Consider the following 22,298-nt stretch of genomic DNA (forward strand, 5'->3'; position numbering starts at 1 on the left):
ACTTGGTTGTTCTAACTCTCCTTACACCGCCGGTCTTCTCGTCCCCTTTGAGGTTCCTCCTTCAAGTAAAGCGCTGAGATATGCCCCTGGTTGATTCACGCGCGATACAAGAATCACTAACATGACATTAATATTTTTCTTTCTATGGGGAGCTCTATTGCTCGGTCAGGGCACAGTGGTTTTTGTATACGCCTCCCAACCTCGGTTGCTGTCTTTTGGTGGTTGTTGTAGACAGAAAAATGCAGTTTATTTTGCATGACTTTTGGCGCTGTGTTTCCTTAATGATGGTGAGGGGGTTCTGTCTAATGTGCACCCTCTAAGTATGACCATTTTTGGTGAGAATATGACAATGGTATGTGGTTTTAGTGTAAAGAATAGAATGTTATTGGAGGTACAATGAAAGCCTAAATAGGGTTATCAGAAGTGGGCTGCTTGCATGTCGAAAAAGGCATTGTTGATGTATTGGTTGCATAGTTAAGTGTTGGTGGAATAATAATAAGCATTTATTAAGCGCCTGGCTGCACAATACTGTGTGTCCCCGCGCTGACTGCAAATGCAAAAACCACCTAAAGGATGAGATCAGGCAAACGGGGATTAGTTTTTGGGAAATAGGTGAGTTTTGAGTCTGGCTCTGAACCTTGTTTCAGATGGCTCCATACGTAGTTGAATTGGCAGGGCATTCCAAAGCTTAGTGGCCAAAAAGCGGAAGGATTTTCCTCCCATCTTCGCTTTGGTGATGCGAGGGATTTTAAACAGCATCGTGCCCGCTGATCTAAGATTTTTGATTGGCCTGTGGATGGTCAAGAGGCCTCTTAGATAGCTGGGGCCTTTGTTTTGGGCAATGCGATGTGTATAGCAGAGAGTTTTGAATATTATTCTTTCTTTAACAGGGAGCCAGTGAAGCTTGGCAAGTTCATTTTTTGCCGATGCTCTACGGGGGAGACCGAGCACCAGTCGCGCTGCAGAATTTTGTATGCATTGTAACTGGTGCAGGCTCTTTTGATTAAGACCCAGTAAAAGAACATTACCATAGTCTAGATGGGGAGATATTAGAGCATGGACTATAGTTTTTCTTGCTTCAATTGGGAGTAGGTCAAGTACTTTGCGCAGCACTTTAAGGGTGCTGTAGCATTTACCTGTCACTTTATTTACCTGGGCTCTGCCTGAGAGATTAGGGTCAAGCATGACACCGAGGTTCTTCACCTTCTCTGCCGGCACAGGAAGTTCTCCCAATTCGCTAGGCCTCCAGGCGTGTGACCAGACGGAAGGGTTCTTCCCTACAATCAGTACCTCCATTTTATCTCCGTTCAGACGGAGGCAGTTGACGTTCATCCATGTCGCTATCCCTAGCATACAGTTTGAGAAGTTGGAGGCTAGGTCTCTACTGTCTGGTGTTATTTTGAACACCAACTGGGTGTCGTCAGCATAGCTGACAATGCCCACCCCAAATTCCTCTACAATGTGTGCCAGGGGTTCCATGTAGATGTTAAATAAGGTAGGGCTCAGACTTGAGCCCTGTGGAACCCCATGGCTAACACTGCGAGGAGATGACTTGAAGGGGGGGCAGTGAAGTTGGAAAGTTCTGTCAGAGAGGTATGACTGGAACCATTTGAGAGCAGAGTCTTTAACTCCCATGTCTGAGAGTCGAGACAGCAGCGTGGTGTGCAGCACGGTGTCAAATGCTGCACTTAGGTCCAATAGGACCAACGCTGCTGTCTCTCCCTCATCCACCAGTTTCCGGATCTGTTCGGTGGAGAACAGAACGGCAGACTCCGTTGAATGGCCTGCTCTAAACCCTGATTGGGAGGGGTGGAGGAGAGATTCTTTCTCCAAAAACTCCATGAGTTGGAGATTGGCCGCCTTTTCTATGATCTTAGCGCAGAAAGGGAGAAGTGAGATTGGTCGCAGATTTTGAAGCTGGGTAATTGGGATGTTCGGTTTCTTTTTTAGTGGTATTACCTAGGCAGATTTCCAGTTACTCGGGACAGTGCTCTCACGGAATGAGGTTGTGATCATGTTGCTTATATGATCCAGTAGTACGCTTTCCATGACCATTTTGTACTGTTCCGGAGGGCAGGCATCCATAGGGGAGCCAGAACTAATGGTGTTTATGATATTCATCAGTTCCTGTTTGTTGGGGGTCCTGAAATTATTAAACTGGGGTTTTTGAGGGCGGACGTCTAGAGTCTCTGCCTTATTGTTATCTGACCTGGTACTGCTGGTGAATGTGGCGTGAATATTTTCTAACTTTTTCACAAAGAAATCGGCTATTTGTTCACATATCTCCGTGGAGTAGGTGTCTTTAGTGTCCAAGCGAGATAGTATGGTGATTTCTTTATAGATACCGAAAAGTTCTTTGGTAGGGTTTTTAGCTTCCATAATTCTGCATTTGTAATAAAGACTCTTCTCTACTCGTACCAATTTTTGGTATTTTTTCAGCTCAGTTCTATACTTTTCTTTGAGTTCTGGGGCGTAGTCTTTCCTCCACATTCGTTCAATGAATTTGCATTGTGCTTTAGCCTTTTTCAATTTTTCAGAGAACCAGGGGGCACTTTTAGTTTGACGAGCTGGGGGCTTGGTCGTCCAGGGAGCAGTTTTGTCTAACGCTTTTGTTAGCCATGATTCAAAGTTGTCCCATACCTCCTGTATGGACGTGGCTGCAGTCGGGGGGTGATCGGTAAGTTCCTGCAGCAGTATTTCAGGGGTGCATTTTTTTAAAGTTACGGCGTCTGTAAGGGGGTTTTTTCGCATATGACTTGGTGGTAACGTTTTTAGCTATTCTGAACGGCACCATACTATGGTCAGACCATATCAGTGGAACTGGTGGGGAAATTTCAATGCCCATGCAGTTCGTAAATATGGGATCTAATAAATGCCCTTGTTGATGCGTAGGTAGGATAGATAGGAGCTTCAGATCGATAGTATTGAGAGCATTCAGAAGGAGTTGCGCTTCCTTAGAGTGGCTATCTTCTAGGTGGATGTTAAGGTCGCCCAATATGATGATATTTTTATGTCTTACGGCTAGTTGGGTGGCCAGTTCAATAAGTTGGTTACAAAAGGATGTTGCAGCTCCAGGAGGTCTATATATTAATAATCCTGTAATGGTATTGGTGGTGTCTAATTTGATAGTGAATCTTCCGCATTCCGTATCCGTGATTTTTTGTTCGATTAGAGTGCACTCAAAGTTATTTTTAAAAATCATTGCCAGTCCTCCCCCCCGTTGTTTCTGGCGGTCGATTCTTAGAAGGCAATAATTACTCGGTATAGCCTCTAATATCTCTGGGGAGGAGGCTTCCTCTAACCATGTTTCAGTTAGAAACACGATGTCGAGGTCTCCATTAATCAACAGGTCGTGAATTTCATTTTTATGCTTAGGCATAGATCTGCAGTTCAGTAGTATCATGTTTAGGTGCTGAGTTTTGTTTAAGGTGGAGATAGCGTTGGGAAGTAGTTGGTGGCATATGCTGCATTGTGCGGGTAAAGATAGCGGATCTGTAGCATGCATACAATGAGGTGATGGAGGCTTACCGAGATTCAGCAGGTGTGCTTTAGTGTACTGATATCGTAGACTTTGATTGTTTTGAGGTGGCATAGGAGATTGGGAGGTGGATCTGTGGTGTCCTGCCCCGAGCCCCGGAAGGTTTGGAATTGTTACTCACTTAAACCATGCAAGCACATCTCATAGGTAAAGGAACGCATGCGTTTAAATAAACTAAAGCAAGTTCCATGGTTAAGAACTGACAGCAGGGCCGGCTCTAGGCATGTGCAAGCTGTGCACCTGCACAGGGCCACCAAACCCCAGGGGCCACCACGCCAATATATATCCTTAATATATTAATCCTCTGAGGATGGATACATATTTGCGACGTGGCCCCTGGCAGGGATTTGGCGGCCTCCGGCTCTGTTCCATTACTAAACACCCTGACCCCCTCCCCTCTTTACTGGCCTGTGCGCTCCGCCCCGCCCGGACCACCTCTTCCGGGCCCCCTACCTACGCTCCTTGCCCAGGGCCACCATGAGCCTAGAGCCGGCCCTGCTGACAGTCTGCGTGTCAGTACCATGTTGGCATCCATCAGACCGTCTTTCGGTATAACAATGAAGCCTGGAGAGAAGATCACAAAGTGTGCTGACCCCGCTGCTCCAGGAAGCTGTGTCAAGGGGGCAACAAGTGTAGTGGTGCATAAACATTCTCAGACTAATGACCAGAAAAAAAGGTGTTTAATGATAGCATTGACTTGTCTTGATGAACATTTTTGCTAGTACCTTTGTGCCCACTAGAGGTATGGATGTAAGGAGTCTATTGGCTGCAATAATCAATGTGTGTGAAGACACCCGAGAATGAGCTGGGACAGATACACATTACATGTTCATCATGCCCTCATTTACACACAAAGCCACACAGATAACAATATAGCTAATTCTGAATGACATCAAAGCAATCAGTATACATGAGCTACCAAAACTCTAGAACCCCAGCATGAGACGTATGTGCTTACACATGTGCACACTCATGTAAGTATTGTGCCTCTTGTATTGGAAATTGATTTCATTCAGTGGTACAACCTCAGAAATATAAATCCACATAGGCTTCACAGTCACCATTGATGGCAAGTGATCATGATGGCCTAGAACACAGCTCATTCATTAAACCTCGTCAAACGAGTAGACGCGCAGGATGCCAACAAGTTCCAGGAACTCCCCAAGCAGCCCAAACATTTCCTTGGCGACATACCATAATACTTTAACCGGCATTGCCACCAATGTGTCTCAAGCACAGAAGGCCCATGCATGCAGGAATAGGTTTTTGGAAAGCTGAGCACACAATATACTGTTCTCAGCATGTGTTTTGGTGGCAGAGGTGTAGCACAGTGGGCAGAGCGGTAGCACAGCTCAGCATCATGTGACTCTGGGCAAAAGCTCACGTATCCTCGACGGCCTCCAGCAACTTTATACCCTTAGGGTCGATAAGTTGTACTTTACAAATCTGGAATTATTATATTACACAAGGACAGTGTGGGATGCAAGAAAAGTAAACACATCTATCCAATACCGCTTGGAAGCGAGTGCCTTTGTAGTTCTCTTATACAGCTGAAAAGAATAATTCTGAGTCCTGCAACAGTAACACAAACTATGGGTGCTGCCCAAGCAAAATCGATGTTCAGATCACCAGGTAGCATTAACAGAAGTCAATAGTGTGCAGTAAGGGTGACATTGTACACCTTAACAAAACTAAGTCCAAATAGTTCATAGTGGGTGACTTTTATGTCTCTTCAACCTAAGCATATTAGTTTAAAGGTTTTTAAATTGGATTGTTTTTTAAATCTTTATTAAAGCATTGCAATCAAACATGCTTGGCGCTGGGCCCAGCAATTGAAGTCTCATCAGATTGAAACAAAAAACACTAATGGCCAGAACTTTCTTTGATTATCGTGCTACTTGGGTATACAGAAATACTTGTAGAAGCACAATATAACCCAGGAATAGAATCCAGATTCCTTCGGGGTAGCGAGGGGGGAGGGGGAACAGTACTCGTCCAATGAAATCTGAGAAAACTAAAAACTATCATTAGTTTACGTTAATGTCAATTATACAACAAAGATTGCTCCATAGATTCCTCCACTATATAGAAGAAAGACATTCCAGCGTGCTCAGCTGCCTAGAGCAACACCAGTGGACCATGAAACATCTCGAGTCAAGGGTCAGTGATTGTCTTGCCACTATCAGTTCTTCTCCTTTGAAGCAATCCCCGTGCGCCCTCAGGGTTGATGAAGAAATAGTTTCCTCTCATGTTGAATATGCAGCTTAGCAAGAAAAACCAGGAATGCAGCCAAGAGATCAAATCTCCTTTAGTCATCTGTAGTTCGTGTTTCCGCCACAATCTGACCTATCTCGGCTTCGGGAAAACCTGAACAATCCTACCTTTAGATGTATGGTTTCTCTTGCCTGAGGCTGATTGTGACACCAACTCTGGTCTGGGTTACCTAGTCCCCCCACCAGTATTCATGGTGTTTTAGTCACCTGCCCAGTGACACGCCCAACTACAAATTGTGCTTTTTTAGTACCACCAAATTCCTAGATTTCGCTCTGTAAAACAAAGTCCCATCCACAGTTTCACTGCAAGGAGTAATGCTGAGGCCCTGGTAGCTGATTCATGAGGCCACCCTGGATTTTTTAGATGTTCCACTTTATTCTGTGTGTTGACAGTGAACACCACAGTGCAGGCCTCAGAGCTTCTGCCTTTCTTAGAGACTTCAGTGACTCGATAGTTAAGTGCTACCAGCTCAACCTCATTTTTTGGAAAGCACTCTTTAATGTTATGCATCACAGGCTCCTGAGTCGTGACTTTAATTTCCAACGGCTTCTGAATTCATATTTTCGCAAGCGCAATATTATCAGTGCCTCTCCTCATGTCATGTCTGGTGGATCTGAAGATTTCGGATCCGGAGCATGGGTCCTCTCAGATGATTCCCCGCCCCTCCCCCCCCACCCCCCCCACCCCCCCCCCAAATAATATGGTGATCTTTTCTTATCCTTCATTGTCATGGAGGCGCTAGATAACTGCCACTTCTCAACTCCAGTACTCATGGGCTCTGGACAGTTAGAACCACACATATTGACATCCGAGTCAGCTGCCCCAGCCTTCTCCCATCCTTGGTATGCAGGCCACACCAGCCAAAAGACGACAAAGCTCATTCCTCATAGGTGAGTGCTTGTTGAAATGTTTACATACCCTGCTCAAGCCTCTCTGGCCACTACTACTTCAGCTGGCAGGATAGTCCTTTGACTCTGGTCTGTCCATGGGCTCAGACAGCGCTCAATTTAGACAGGAAGGCCCCCAATGCAAATCGACCGGTAAAGCCTGCAGTGACTCGACATAGGTTCTAGCAGAAAGCAATGAGGCCCTGAAGAGTAATACTAAATGATGGCCGCCAACTTTATCCTGCAGAAGAAGAATGGGGGAAGGCGGAGTGATTGCTTTCTGGGGGTGAGGAGGGGAGGAGGTACCCAAGTTTTAGGTCCTGGTCATGTTAAAGCTACCGCTTCCCCTTCATCACCCCGGAGATGTCTGGCCTTAATCTGGCTCCCAGGGCCAACAATCAGTCCAGACCGGTGAGTGGCATAAACGCTACAGAATATGGCAGCTAACTGTTTGCTGATGGCCCTGCCCCCTTTAAATGAGTTGCAACTGGCAAACGCGCATATGTCTGGAAATTACTTGTCACTTTGACATAAGACTCAGAAAAGAAAGATTTACTAGAAACAGCTGACATAGTGTTTACGAAGACAGCCAGCCACAAAGATAAATCATCTAGTTGGCAGGCATGTGCTACATTAAATTGTATATGTGATACTGTGTGTGTATATTACTAGTATAACGAAGAGCTTGGTGACATATTGACACAGAGTAACATCTTCATTAACATAGAATGCCACAATTGCCAGGTCCCTCGATGACACACCAGGCATGCTGTAAAGGGGGCCCTGCTAATGCTTGTAGGATACATGCATTTTATTGCAGGTTTTTATGGCCATGTGTTTGAACGTAGATCGTTATAACCGAGAAGTAGCCATAAAAATGTAATATGCACAACTTTTTACCATATCCCGAATGGTAGTGAGTGAGCGACTGATGCGACTTAGCCTGGTATTCATTTGCGTGCTTCCCCAAGAGAACTCTGGAGACATTTGGAAACAATATGGCCAAATGGCAGGTTCACATCTCAGTTTCATTGAAATTGGCCCTCTGTCTTCCTTTTCATCCTTCCTTTTCTCCATCCATCCTTGCATCCATCTCTCTATCCTTTATTCTTCTTCTTCTTTTCCATTTTTTCGCCATCTGTCATTTTTATCTCTCCATCAATCCATTGTTCTGTCCATCCTCCTTTCGATCAATCCATCCATGCATCTCTTCATCCTAATTTCCATCCATCTTTCTCCCTGTCCACACATATCTCCATGTATTCACTCTTCTCCCAGGAGCGAGGCTAGCAGTGGTGCAGTAGGTGCAGTTGCACCGGGACACAGAGGACTGAAGGGCTCATTGATCCCTCAATATTGCTGTATTTTACTACCACACTACTGGCCTGGGAGTGCATGTTTCTTTCTTGCCCTGGAGCTCAAGGCACACTTGCTATGCCTCTGTCATCCATCCATTCACCCAATTTTCCTCTCCCCGTCCATCCCAATAATCACCCATCCATCTGACCACCCACCCATCCAACCGACCACCCACCCACCCATCCATCCGACCACCCACCCATCCATCCGACCATCTGACCACCCATCCGTCCGTCTGTCCATCCCTTCATGCATCCATCCCTCCACATATCCCACCGACCATCCATTCATCCATCCCACTGACCACCTAACCATCCAACACTCCCACCACACACTAACCGACCCACCCACCCATCCATCCCAACGACCACCCATCCATCCATCCATCCATCCATCCATCCATCCCAACGACCACCCATCCATCCACCCATCCACCTACCCGTCTCCTAATCCATCCCCTCCTTCCTTCTTTCCTTTCATGCACCCCTTAGTTTCATTTGTTCGCCACCCCACAACTCCATCATACTATTGTCATACAGTAGGATTTATGACCGTCTGTTTAGTGACCACGGCCAATGGAAAAAATCAAAAGAGCCATAAACATTTTTATAAATGTTGAGCACGCAGCCCCTGCTCAAGCTTCTAAAGTGCGGGGTAAGGGGAGGGGGAGGGGGAGATAATGCATGACGCCCCCGGTCTCAACTGCAATGCATTTTCTTTTTTAATCATTGTTCTGGTTTCTACTTAATCTCCTCCAGTAATAAAAAGCTTTCCCTCCCACCAGTTTTCTCTTAGTCACGTGTCCTTTCACACCAAAATAGATGGGAAGCCTTAGTTGAAACAGGTCAACTGGACTTCACTGTAATCTCTCTGAGGACATGAAGTGCTCTGTGCCCTGGCCCAGCTAAGCACCCGTATTAGAAACTCCAATCACACCTCACTGGAATGATTAATTAGATTAGAAACACGCACCCAAGACAACATCGATTGGATGTAAGGATTTCTTTAAAACCCATTTTTGCAATTTCAAATTGAGGCATCTGACGAGAAGTTTACACAATTCGTCTTTAACAGCTATGCCAAGCATGTGAAAGAATAATCATACATTTCAAGAAACAAAATGAATAATTCTTGTACTGTGTTTTTGTATGTGGCCAGCCTAACCCTTAAGCTGCGCATAATGAAACTACTTGCCCTGGGTGACAAACTGAACATTAAAGAGTGCTTAATTTGAAGGAAGAAAAAATAAAAGTACCACCGCTACAACTGTGATAATTCAGTCTATTCCAGGCCACCCAAAGCTCTAAGAAGGTTGTGAGTGGCAGGTATTATGAGTTTTTAATGTGTATTGTAGTACTGTTCTTGTGCTCCTCTTAAACTTATACAGACTTCGCCACCATGTGGTGGACTGTCTTTAGTGCTGGTGTGCAGAATTAAGTGCTGGTGCCGAGCACCAGAAACTACTGGCTCAAATTAAGCACTGCCAAGCAGGTTGCTTATAAGAACTCTTCTGTATGCATACTGAGGAAGCCAACTAAAAACAGCTTAAGTTCATATACTTACATCTGTTTGTTGGAATCCTGCAACTGTATAACTTGCGATATGTTATTAGTCATGCTCAACAAATGATAAGTTAATATTAGATGACAAATGACAAAATATTTTAAAAAGGGTGTAATTAATTTCTCTGTATAATCCAGTTAGAGAAGGCATTTACTTCTTGGGATTCAAAGTGGCCTTGTACACAATCCCAAACTATTCACTCTGTTAACACAACTTAGCACAAAGATATGTCCATAACATCATTTATACTGCATTAGTTAATATATATACTTTGCAATTGGAAACCTTTAGCAAGTGACTCTGTTTCTGATAGATACTTCTTACCACTGACTCCTCACCTTTTGAATATTCTCCAGGTGTCAGGCTGAATCTGGTCAATCTTTGACAGTACCCCTGCATGCTGGTGGATGGCATCATGCGGCACTGCGCCAATGTCGTTCCTCTCTCGAAGTGACAAATTGAGCCGCTTATAAGTGCCACCCGTTAATATCAGGTTCTTTCATTCCGCGCCATCCAAACATAGATCCGGAGCTACCCCTTGTCTCTTTAAAAGACTACTTTCTAACCAATTTTCCTTTAAAATACCAGTGCAAAATCTCTAGAATTGATGGGAGTCCCTCAACCTAAAGTAAAAGAAATTTTCAAGGAGATCAGCATACCTGACATTTCCAAACTACACCACCTCAAAAGATTAAGGTTTCATCTCCCTTATAGCTTAATAATGCACATTAATATCAAACACAATCTTAGCTACAACAGCTCGTTCTTTTGGAAGCATCTCCCATGAAGTAGCCTATCCTACCTCTGCTATGACATGATACAACTGCATCACTCGTATCCGAAAAGATATGAGCCTGCCCAGGCTCTTTAAAGCTGGAATCAGTCAAAGTGGCCTGCACATCACACAAAACTAAGAAGAACAAAAAGCGAGATATAGAATGCTTGAACTAATGCCAGCTGCTGGTAATTACTATGGAACAAATTCCAGCATCATGGAATTTTCCAAGTATTAACCATATGCAAATCAGTTTTAAACTCGTCCCAAAAGACGCAATGCATCCTGAAATGCTAGGTCATGCCCACTCTTTATGGGAGCACAAGCAACCCCAGATATGTTATGGATATATTTTTGACATTGTTGGACCTTATTCAGCCACACCTCCACCCCCTTCCCAGTGGACTAACTGTAAATTTCCAGAGGCACCAAAATATTAGGAGAAAATGCATTCTAAGACTTGAACCTTTAGTTTATAACCTGTCAGGCACCCTCCCTAGCCTTTTCGGGATCAACTTTCTGCATCTGAAGCTCTGCCCTACCGGCACCACAGACTGTGGTATTGCTTCAGGCCTTTGTGACGTGTCAAGCCCCATTGGTTCAAGAAATTCATTGAGGAAAAGTGACTCATCTTGCTTATGAAATGTAGAGAACAGTGAATTCCACCCCTCTTGGTTTAAACTTTGGGTTCACCTACCTCTTTTCCTTCCCTTTCCTGAACTTTCTTCCTCTGTTCTTGCCACAAAATTTTTTCAATTCCTTGGAGATCATAGATTTGAGATTCAGTGTAAAAGAAATGACGAGCTTTTTTTAATCAAATGCTCGTTCTAAATTACTTTTGCCTTTATTGTGAGGCTGCAGTGATCCTTATTTTTGCAAACTCAGGGTTTCTGTCTGAATAGGGATTAAAAGTGCTGTGCGAATATCAGTCTTACTCGGCAGTCATTCACTACAAAAACAACCTGCTTAAATTTGCCAGGAAAAAAGTCCGTATTCTGAGTGAGCAGCTCAGCATGGGGGAAACCTGCAGTATTACCCCCTGAATTTAGGGCCTTTGATGAGGTCGTGTGTGTTCTATAGCAAATATGCACTAAATGCATAGATGTTATCCCATTGACATACATTGAGACAGTTAATACCTGCATTCTTTCACCAAAGGAGCTGAGTTAAGCTAAGTTATGAGCGTGGCCCAGGCTACATATGGGGGAGACACAAATAATTTTAGGAGACTTTGGTTTGCCTTAGTAATGGATACCTTTTACTAGAGTTCTGTGGTAGCATGTGTGCAGTAATTTCGCTACTCACCCACCTTAGCCTGCCAGATTATTACCAAAGACATGGCCCAATATTTGAATGCTTGTCTTGTTAAAGTCTATCCCAATAAGAATTGTAACAAATGTAAATTCTAGAACACAAATGATAATCAATGTTTTTTATTACAGTTACTTCACATAAAAAGCAACAAATACCTCACAGTCAACAAGAGATTGCCAGCTCTTCTTGAGAAAAATGCTATGCGAGTGTCCTTGGATGCTGCAGGGAACGAAGGTTCCTGGTTTTACATTCAGCCGTTTTGGAAACTCAGAAGTGAAGGCGATAATGTAAGTATCTTCGGAAATGAAGCTTTCAGACATGGAATTGAATAAATTCTAGGTTGAATCTGTGCATTACACTCACTACACTATACTTTCATGCTGTGCATTACACTTAATACACTATACTTTCATGAAAAATGCCATGTTAGTTCAATGCTGCTGGCATTAAATATGTATATATTTTATGTGTATGCATTTATAAGGCATGCCAGTTACTTGTCAGTTTTCTTGAAGTATAATGTAGAGCTTAGGTTTACATAGATGTGAATTGTGATCACTGACACACAAATCTGAAAAGCATGCAGTTTATATGATTTGTGAAAGAGATGGTGCTAGAAGGTATCCCCGAAAGACAGATATTGGTGTATTGCTGAGGCTATCCCAGGAAGTGAGATCCAGTCCATAATCATGGTAGAAGAGGTGAAACACTAGAGCTTTTTCTTAGATTTTCCTGCAGTAAATCTATGGTGGAGATATAGGGGGAAGGGGCTTCTAAAGGGTGACTGACGTTTTGAGAGTGCAGACACCTTCTCCCTTCCAAAGCCAGTGCTCAGATTGGTGTTTCATGTTGTTGTACATTTAGAAAGTAATTGAATGGAAGTGCTTAAGTTCTTTGTCAACAGAAACAAAGGGGGGGGGGGGGGATTAATCACAATTATGCAATTTACGGTTGTCACAATGATTTTTAAAGAACAGCGAGAGTTGGTTTGGGTATGCTAAATTTGATGTGGTAACCGATAAAGGCAAAGTGTGATAATTGAAAATGAGTATTTTTCTTTAATTCAACAGGAAATATATATAGATGACTTTGTCGCTTGATGATTAATAAGCGTTTTTATTAATTGTATAGAACGTTGTTGAATGATTCTGTATCAATTCGGTTTATAATTCTTAATAGTTAAGTTATTCAATGAATAAAAGAAATATATGCATTTATGGATTAGTTATTTGGGTCCTTCTCGGGTATACTATAAGCTGTGCTGTGAGAAAAGAATATAGGTCTGGTGGGTTTTATATATATGAGCTTCATTGATATATAGTGCCCCCTTCGTGCCAGCTGTTTGTTTTGCATAGAGATAACCCTGATGTTTAGTTATAAGTTGTGTGTCAGTCCAGGCTTTACTATTTATTAACACTGTTTTTGTAATAGTAATTTGGCTAACAGGATGGTAGGATAAATAGATCTTTGCAATATTATCAACGAACATATGATGACGCTGCCTATAGATTCCCCTGGCTGTATGTGGAAAAATCCCCAAGATTATTACAAATATACTTTCTCTACGCGAGACTTTTCGGAATCCTACAATTCAATTCATATTGTGCCTTTCAACCTTTTCTTATTCTGTCTCATTGCCTTCTTCTCTGCCCCCCCCCCCCATCTCATTAGTGGAGGCAGGTGCAGTGGTTTCAATGCCCAGGGATATGTGGGGCCTGCTACACCACAATTTCATTCCCACACCCCCAATCTGCCACGTGGATACAGAGTAGGCCCATTTTTTTTTACTTTGCATTAGGACTTTTGGCAGCCTTGCTATACCACCTTTACATTATAAATGGGGGAGAGATTTATCTGGCATCAGCCTAGTGTATTTTTCCATGGATGGGGAAGTTCCTCAATGACCAGAAAGGATGTTACAAATGAAAAGCAAAAGTAATTGATTGGAAGATGATCTTGTGTGGTAAACCCAGTATCTGAAAGAGACACGTTAGTGATAGATTCCTTAAATTCGAATATCTCCAGGCGTCGGACTGGATCCGGAAAGTTTTTTGTCCGCAGTACCCCTGCTCGTCGGTAGGTGGCATTGTGCAGCTCCGCGTCTGTCGCTGGTGTCGTATGCTCCAAGATGACGTCACAGAGACTACTTAGGCGCCACCCATGCACACATCCACTCCAGCAAGCGCAAACCTGGTTAGAGCACGTACCTTAGTCATTTTTTGACGAACTTTTTTTTTAGACTTTTTGTCTCTATTCTTTTGAGTCTTTGACTCCTGGTGCCACGTAGGGATGCTTCGGTTTCAATCATGTGGAGCCTGTCGCGGTGCAATGTCGGTGGCCGACCCCATAGCATCTGTCTCTACTGTTTGGAGCCCGACCATAACTCCCGGTCAATGTCCGACTGTCTGGCCATAGCTCCGAAGGCCTTATGGGAGCAGTCCTGTAAGCTGCTGGAGGCCTGGCAGTCCTCTCCGCGCCGTTCGAGATCCAGGGGTCGATCAAGGGGCCTGCTGCGGAGCCATCATCAACGCTCCTCGGGGTCGAAGTCTTCACACTCTGAATCAGGTAAGAGACGTCATAAGAAGAAGTCTAAGAAGCGCTTACGCTCTCTGATGTCCCCCTCAGTCGGTCTCCGGACGCAGATAAGGGGGCTGGGGGTACCTCCCCCGTGGCTCCGTTGGATCCTGTGAGTCCTGCGACCTACCCACCTGCCATGGCCCGGCTTTTCATGCCTTGGGCTCCCGCTGGCGGGCCTTCGGGCTCTGCCGTCCCACCTAAGGGGCCTCCCTTGCCTTTAGCTCCGCTACCGGCACCGCCTCCGGCGCCACAAGGTCCTACGGTGGCGGCTCCGGCGCCGCAGGGTCCGACGCTGGCGGCTCCAGATCGGCGCCCCACGGCTTCCTTCTTGGTGCCGCAATGGGTTCTGTTTGTACCACCTCCACCCTTGCCTGAGTTTCCAGACAATTTTGCTCTGGGTTGGGACCCTACCGTCCTCGGTGCCGTTGGACGATTTATTTTCCCCTGTCCCCCCCGCCGCCGCAGCCTGTGCCTCGGGCTGTGGAGGAGGGGTATGACTGGGAGGGGTCTGAGGACCCTCTTGCACAGCAGTACGAGTCGGAGCAGGAGTGGGCAGAAGAGTTGGACGATGCAGGTGGCTTTGACCTCTCCTCTGAACCTGGTTTACTTTCTCCTCCTGCCGTGGCCATGGAGGAGGGCGCCACATACACTGTGGTGCTCTGTAGAGCGACTGAGGCCCCTGACCTTGACCTTGACCTACCTACGGTAACTCTAAAAACTAACCTCCTCACTAAAGTCCTACAGTCGGCGGCAAGCTCTATGGAGCTTCTGCTACCATTCAATGAGGCATTAACGGATGTGTTAATGGGCACCTGGTCTAGGTCAGCCACTGGGGTCTGTGTGGATAAGAACGTGGCCAGGCGTCATCGCCCGGCCCCGGGTGACCCTGCCTTTTTAGCGACCCACACAACTCCGGAGAGCCTGGTCATCCAAGCCTCCACCTCCCAAAGCGCATTCCCTACCGCACCACCGGATAAGGAATCTAAGAAGCTGGTACAGTTTTCCTCTGCCAGCTTAGGGCTGCGGTCGGTGAACACTGCATTCCTCTTGGGCTGCTACACTCACGCTGTGTGGGATACAGTTACGCAGATGCTGCCTCAGTGTCCGGAGGAAGTTCAGGCAGTGCTTTGCCAAGCTCTGGCTGAGGGGAATGATGCAGCAAAGTTTGCCATCCGCTGTGGACTGGACACCGCAGACTCTTTGGGTAGGGCGATTTCCACCACAGTGTGCCTCCGTCGTCATGCCTGGTTACTGTCCACTCGGTTTTTAGGGCATGTTCAGAGTTCCCTTATGGACCTGCCTTTTGATGGTACCTGCATGTTTGGCGATAATGTAGATAGTGCGCGGGAGCAATTTAAGGAGTCCAGGGCTATGGCCAAGTCCTTCAGGTATCTCCACCACACGCTCGGCTACGTCTGCTTTTTGCTCCTTTCGTGGCCACGGAAGGGGCGCCCGACACGTTCGTTCAGCCAAAAGCCTGTGCAGAACCAACCTCAGCACAGCCGCAGACGTGGTTTCTGCCACGACGTGACAGGGGTATAGCGTGTGGGACAGTCCACTTCCGCTCCCGCAGCATCTGCCTCAAAACCTTCCTAGTCTGAGCTTTAGGGTGCACCCCACGCCGGTGGGTGGCAGGATTCGCATCACCTCCTCCACTGGCGTTGTGTCACTTCGGACAGGTGGGTTCTGCAAATCATCCGAAGGGGCTACTCCCTCCCCTTCAAGTCTGCCAAAGTCGCACCGAGTCCCTCTCAGAAGCTCCCCTTCTTCGGAGCGGTTCTGGATTCGACGCAGTTTCGAGTTTATCCTCCCGAGCAACGAGCCCGGGATATTCAGGCTACGATTCCGATCTTTAAGCCTCTATCCCGGATTTCAGTCAGGTTGACCCTCCGGCTATTGGGTCCCATGGCCTCCTGCATACTCTTAGTGCAACATGCCAGATGGCATATGCGGGCTCTGCAGTGGGGCCTGAAGTTCCAGTGGGCACAGCATCAGGGCAAGCTGTCTGATCATGTCAAGATCTCAGAGGGCACTGCACGACAATTGTAGTGGTAGCTCACAAATCGCGTTTGGGTCAATCGCAATCCCTCTCCCTTCCCCAACCGCAGCACACAGTGGTGAGAGATGTGTCCCTCTTGGAATGAGGCAGCCATTTGGGAGAGGTCGAGATCAGAGGCCTCTGGTCTCCCGCGGAGTCCCAACTCCATATCACTCTTTTGGAGCTTCGGGCGATTCGACTTGCATTGAAGGCATTCCTTCCCTCTGTCCGGGGAAGTGTGGTGCAGGTGTTCACGGACAACACCACCACCATGTGATATTGCAACAAACAGGGCGGGGCGTGGTCATGGACCCTATGTCAGGAGGCTCTGGGCCTCCTACACATGGCTGGAACATCAAGGCATTACCTTGGTGGTTCAACACCTGGCAGGTTCTCTGAACACCAGGGTGGACGAACTTAGCCGCCGGTGCATGATAGATCACAAATGGCGTCTGAACTCTGATGTGGTGCAAGGTCTCTTTCTGCAGTGGGGAGAGCATTGGTTAGATCTATTCGTCACAGTAGAGACCGCGCAATGTCATCAGTTCTGCGCGTTGGAATTTCCAAGGTGACACTCGCTCGGCCACGCTTTTTGTTGCGAGTGGAGCTGCGGTCTGTTGTACACCTTTTCGCCTATACCACTTCTGCCCAGAGTGCTGAAGAAGATTGGGCGCTACCAGGCCCAAGTCATCCTTGTGGCTCCGGATTACGCTCAAAATTACTGGTATCCCGAGCTACTCAGCATGGTGATGGATTCCCCGATCTGACTGCCTCTCCGGGGGGGATCTTCTGTCGCAGCAGCAGGGGACGGTCCTCCACCCGAACCTGTCCAGCCTCCACCTCCATGCATGGATATTGAGCGGCGACAGTTGACGGCTTTCGATCTTCTTCCCGAAGTCTGTGATGTCATTCTGGCAGCCAGGCGTCCCTCCACTAAGACGGTATACGCCTGCAGGTGGAACAAGTTTGTGGCATGGTGCACAATGAAAGCTGTGGATCCCCTTTCTGGCCCTCTTTCTGAGGTCCTTCTGTTCCTTCTCTCTTTGGCCCAGCAGGGCTCCGCTCTGGGCACTATCAAAGGTTATCTTTCGGCCATCTGTGTCTTTCTACGGCTTCCAGATCAGCCTTTTCTTTTTAAGTCCCCGGTTGTTAATCGTTTCCAACAAAGGTATTATGCACACGTTTCCTCCCGTGCCTTTCATAATCTCTCAATGGGACTTGAATCTTGTCTTGACCTATCCGATGTGCTCGCCCTTTGATCCCCTTCATAATTGTCCCTTACGTCTGCTCACTCTAAAGAAGGCTTTCCTGATAGCTATCACCTCTGCCAGAAGAGTGAGTGAGCTCCAGCCTCTTTCTTCTAAACCTCCTTTTCTTTCTGTTCATCTGGACAAGGTGGTTTTAAGGACTAGTCCTTCGTACTTGCCAAAGGTTGTCACACCCTTTCACATCGGGCAGACCATCACTATGCCCACCTTCTTTCCGCCTCAGCATCCTTCAAAAGAGGGAGACAGGCTCCACCGTCTGGACCCAAAACGTGCGCTCTCGTTCTATCTGAAGCGCGCTCATCTGAACAGTTCCGGGTGGATGATCAACTTTTTGTTGGCTACGTGGGTGCCAAAAAAGGTCGGGCCGTGCACAAACTAAGAAGGAGCCTCCTGTGGAGCTGGTTGCCCATTCTACCAGGGCAATGGCAGCCACTATTGCCTTGGGACGCGGCGTTCCCTTGCAGGACATTTGTCAGGCAGCTTTGGGGGCCTCGCTGCACACGTTTACCAAACATTACTGTCTTGACAGTCCAGTTCGGAGAGACAGCTTCTTTGGCTGTTCTGTTCTCTGTGACTTTCTGGTGTAATCTTGTTCGAAGCCCACTTCCGGGGTTGGTATTGCTGGGGTATCTATTCTAAGGTAAGGAATCTATCATGAACGTGTCCCTTTCAGATGCACAAGTTATTAATTGTGTAACGATATATCTGTAAGAGACATTAGTTAGCAATAGATTTCTTACCGCCCCACCCATCCTCCCCGTTCTGAGAACTGATTTCTAGGGTTAAAGTCATCCCTTTCAGGGTCCTAGTTTCATGGCACCAGTGGTCATTTTCTTGCATGGCTCTGCTTTCCTGGCATGGAAAGTTGTGTACAGAACTGACGTCAGTACACGTGGGTGGCTCCTAAGTAGTCTCCGTGACATCATCTCGGCGCATACGACTCCAGCGATGGACACGGATGCACACAACGCCACCTTCCGACACGCAGGGGTGCTGTTGACGAAAAACATTCTGGATCCAGTCTGACGCCTGGGGATATTCTAAGGTAAGGAATCTATCACTAACTAATGTCTCTTAAAGATATATTGTTACACAAGTAGTAACTTGTGCATTAATCTTGCTTAAATGTTTGTCGTATGGCATCAAGGTCGGTATGCTACTTCCAATAGCACCTTGTCTGATTTCAGGCTTATCCCATTCTCATAGTCCTCGCTTGTTTAAGGCATGTGTGGAATCCTAAGGAGACCGCTTGGTGTCTTCCATTTTTGAGGACACCTTACCCACCTTACCTCTGTGTTAAACAGATTTCCTTGTGTAAAATATGGCATTATGTTTAACAAGGGCTCAGGGTCTCGGTGTGTTTAAAGAATTCTAACTGAGTCACAAAATCAGCAAAGCAATGTTCTCAGTGGTACAACCCAATTTGGGGTTTAGTCGACCTATCCTTGCCTATGTGTATGGGGTGAGGTATTATATTGCACAATCAAATATGTAGTTCAGCTTTAGGCAAGCTGCAAGAGCATGATTCTCCTAGGTTCCCTACATAACCTGTGTTTGTGTGATAGTGGTGCTGTTCTCCTAGACTTTTTGGACTCCGCATCGGCTTTCAGCACTGTACTAATTTCTTCTTGATTAAGGGTCTTGCTTCAGCAGGGTCTCTGGCATAACATTAAAATTACAAATGTACGGTTTCTCTAGAACAATATAAACTTTTTTAAAATGTTTTATTTAAATTATTAGAAGTTTCATATTGCACAGACACCATAGTGGTTAATGTCTGAACATTTGAAACAACATTAAAGGGGGCGTGGCCACGATGGTGGCTGTGGCGGATGCAAATTAAGGAGCTCCCGCAGGCCCCAAATATCTCATGCAATTATCCTGCCTCTCCCACCTGATCTGGCAGTGCGGAGCACCCCTCGAACTCTGGGGAGATGACAGAGTCCATTTGCAGATCGCGTTGTGGGCTCAGTATACGTTGCTACGGTCCTGACTGGCAGCAGCCTGGTGCGGTCGAGAGTCCCAGGCCTAGCGCGCCTGCGAGCCACCAGTGACGCTTCTGAGACAGGAGCAGGTGACTCACCCACACGACTGCTGGATTGAGGGGAGGCCTCTGCCCCTGTGGTTGGCCCGGCCCGCTGAGACTGGAGCGAAGCCTTGGCTCTGGTTACGGTGTGGGAGTTAACCAACAGTGGCCTGATGCGGCAGGAATCCCCGGACTTGCTGGAGCGAATGCCAGTGTCCTGCTGCTGAATATTTAAGGTAGAGGACCGCCTGCACTACCGGGGAATTAAAGTGAGGCCTCCGCAGCCTCGTGTGGGCTACGATCAGAATTGTGAGGCTGTCTGCTAGGAGGGCACGGTGACTGCCTCCATTCAGAGGACTTTCACCCAGCTGGAGAGTTCTCCATGACGTGGTAATACTGCGTTCTCTGAGCCACCATAGCTCTGCAAACATGGTAGAGGCCACAGCTTAGGCTCTCTTTTAACATGGAATTGAGTGGCAATCTCCTAAGACACCGGGGGCCACTGGCTGCGCAACGGGGGCTGCCGCCATACTTGGTCCCCAATGAATGAAGCACACAACTACACTTAACTAGGACTCAAAAATAATACCCTGGAGGCGCTGCACACCCCATAAGTCTGCGTGCTAGGAGGGTGGAGCGACAGCCGGTTCAACTAGATACCTCGTGGTGGGGAACCCACACCACATAGACTATGCTATAGTGGTGGGGCCAGCTGGGACAGCCCTGCTGTGTGGTGAGTTGGTGCAATTTTTGCCTCTCCTTTGTACTGGGTACCCCTTGTGAAATTCTGGCGCACGGAGGGCCGACCTGACACCATCAGCTGAAAGGAGCATCGGACGAAATGAATGCATATCCATGAATCTTGCCTACAGATGCGTGTTTAGCCTGGATATCGATATGGTTGGAGCCCTGGACCTTTTCTGACGCCCACTGGCCACATAGACGTGGGTGTGCAACTCCTGCTGGCACAAACTGTGCTGAGTTACTTGTTGGTCCGGGGCGCCTAAGTGGTATTAAGCCTAGCCTCGTACGGGCAGGTAGTATTGGTTCCCTATCCGAGATCCTTGTTGGCTACCCACAACTGACACCACAGCTGACACGTAGAGCAAGGCCTCGAGCCGTTGGCTGGAGTGCTCTTAACTACCTTGGCAGCCCTCACAGAAGTCATACAGCCTAGAAGCCGGGAGTACTGTGTATGCTGAGCGATATCACTCTCTGGGTAACACTGTGGGCCTACCTGAGTGAAACCATGGGGAAGGACAGGCTGCAAAGAGGGGCAAAACAGAGCAACATTTACTAGTATATGACACAGGGTGCACCCTCTCGGATGTAATTGCCCCAAGACCCCCTACTGCAGGTGGACACACCCTGAAAGGATCCCACCGGAGCTCAGATCCTCATGGCCATTGAGGCCTCAAGCACTAGATGTGGGCCTATTGAGAGTGGAACTTCGGACAGTGGAGGAGCGCTCTATACCTACAGAGCAAACCACCACTGAATTTCAGGCCGAAATATCAACATTGAAAACTGCATTTTCGAACCTCTCAGGAAAGACCGTGACGCTGGAATGCAGAGCTGAAGACGCTTAGGGCCGATCTCAGAAATGCAACTTGCGATTCGTCAGTTTTCCGGAGGGAGCTGAAGGAAGAACCCCAGAGCAGAGAAAAGTGGGTTAAAGACACACTCCCGGAGGCCTCCCTGTCTGCTTTGTTTATAACCGAAAGAACACATCGGGCGCTGACCCCGATCTCTATGGCTGTGCCTCGTACTCTCATAACTAAAATTCTAAATTAAAGAAACCACCACTTTATTCTCCGAGAAGTCTGGCGGGTGGGTGATGCCATCTTTGAAAATCATACTATATGTATATTCCCAGACTACATACTGCTGGTCCCGCAACAGAGAATGTCCTTCACTAGTGTGAAACAGAAACTAAGAGCTATGTAATTAGAATATATGTTGCTCTACCCAGCTAAGCTAAAAGTAATGCACGAAGGCCACTCTCATTTCTTCTCTGCCCCTGAGGCGGTGTGGGACTGGCTAGAGGTACAAGGCGTAGGGCGGCCTTTACCTTCAAGAAACGCAACTGCTACATCCCGGAGCACGCATCGCTCCAGTAGGTCCAGCAGGCGCCGACAATATAATAAACAATCTTCCCGCTCACCTCAGAGGATATAAGTACAGCAGGATGGAAACTTTAGAACTGGAGAAACCTGCCTCTGACAGAGAGGACGGACTGCTACCCCTCACCGACAGTGAATGGAGGAGAGCGTTTGCACAGGTCCGGGAAGTGGCCAGCAGTGCTCACTTCAAATTTAACTTGTACAATTCCATTATTTGCACCGCACAGACAGGACTCCTCACAGATTAGTGTGTATTGTCGCAGGGATTCTGCTCCTACAGAGCACTGTGCATAGAGACTTGGAACCTCAGTGAATTAGGGTGTACCAAAACTCACCTTAGTATCCAAAATCCCCTACCAGACTAGCAATCAGTGTCTCATTGGTTCTTCTACACCACCAATGATTAGACAACTCAGAACATGAACTCCGAACACCTCAGGTCACGTGGAACACATGAACACTCTTTCGTTATACTAACATACCAGTCCAGAACGAGGAGTAAATGAAGACCCGTGCAAGTTTGAAATATTTATTTCTAATGCCGTGTTCTCAGGCG

The 22,298-nt window shown here is 46.9% G+C and overlaps 1 protein-coding gene across 5 annotated transcripts in view; it reads left to right on the plus strand.

Moving 5' to 3' along the window:
• ITPR2 (inositol 1,4,5-trisphosphate receptor type 2) overlaps positions 1–22,298 on the plus strand; it is a 1,555,333-nt gene that overhangs the window by 390,853 nt on the left and 1,142,182 nt on the right. For all 5 annotated transcript variants that reach the window (XM_086920227.1, XM_086920242.1, XM_086920233.1 and 2 more), the window contains exon 5: positions 11,839–11,997. In XM_086920227.1, the coding sequence (XP_086776353.1) occupies positions 11,839–11,997 (159 nt within the window). The remainder of the gene's footprint in view (positions 1–11,838; positions 11,998–22,298) is intronic.

Source organism: Lissotriton vulgaris, chromosome 1_1, assembly GCF_964263255.1.
Source record: "Lissotriton vulgaris chromosome 1_1, aLisVul1.2, whole genome shotgun sequence".
NCBI lineage: Eukaryota > Metazoa > Chordata > Amphibia > Caudata > Salamandridae > Lissotriton > Lissotriton vulgaris.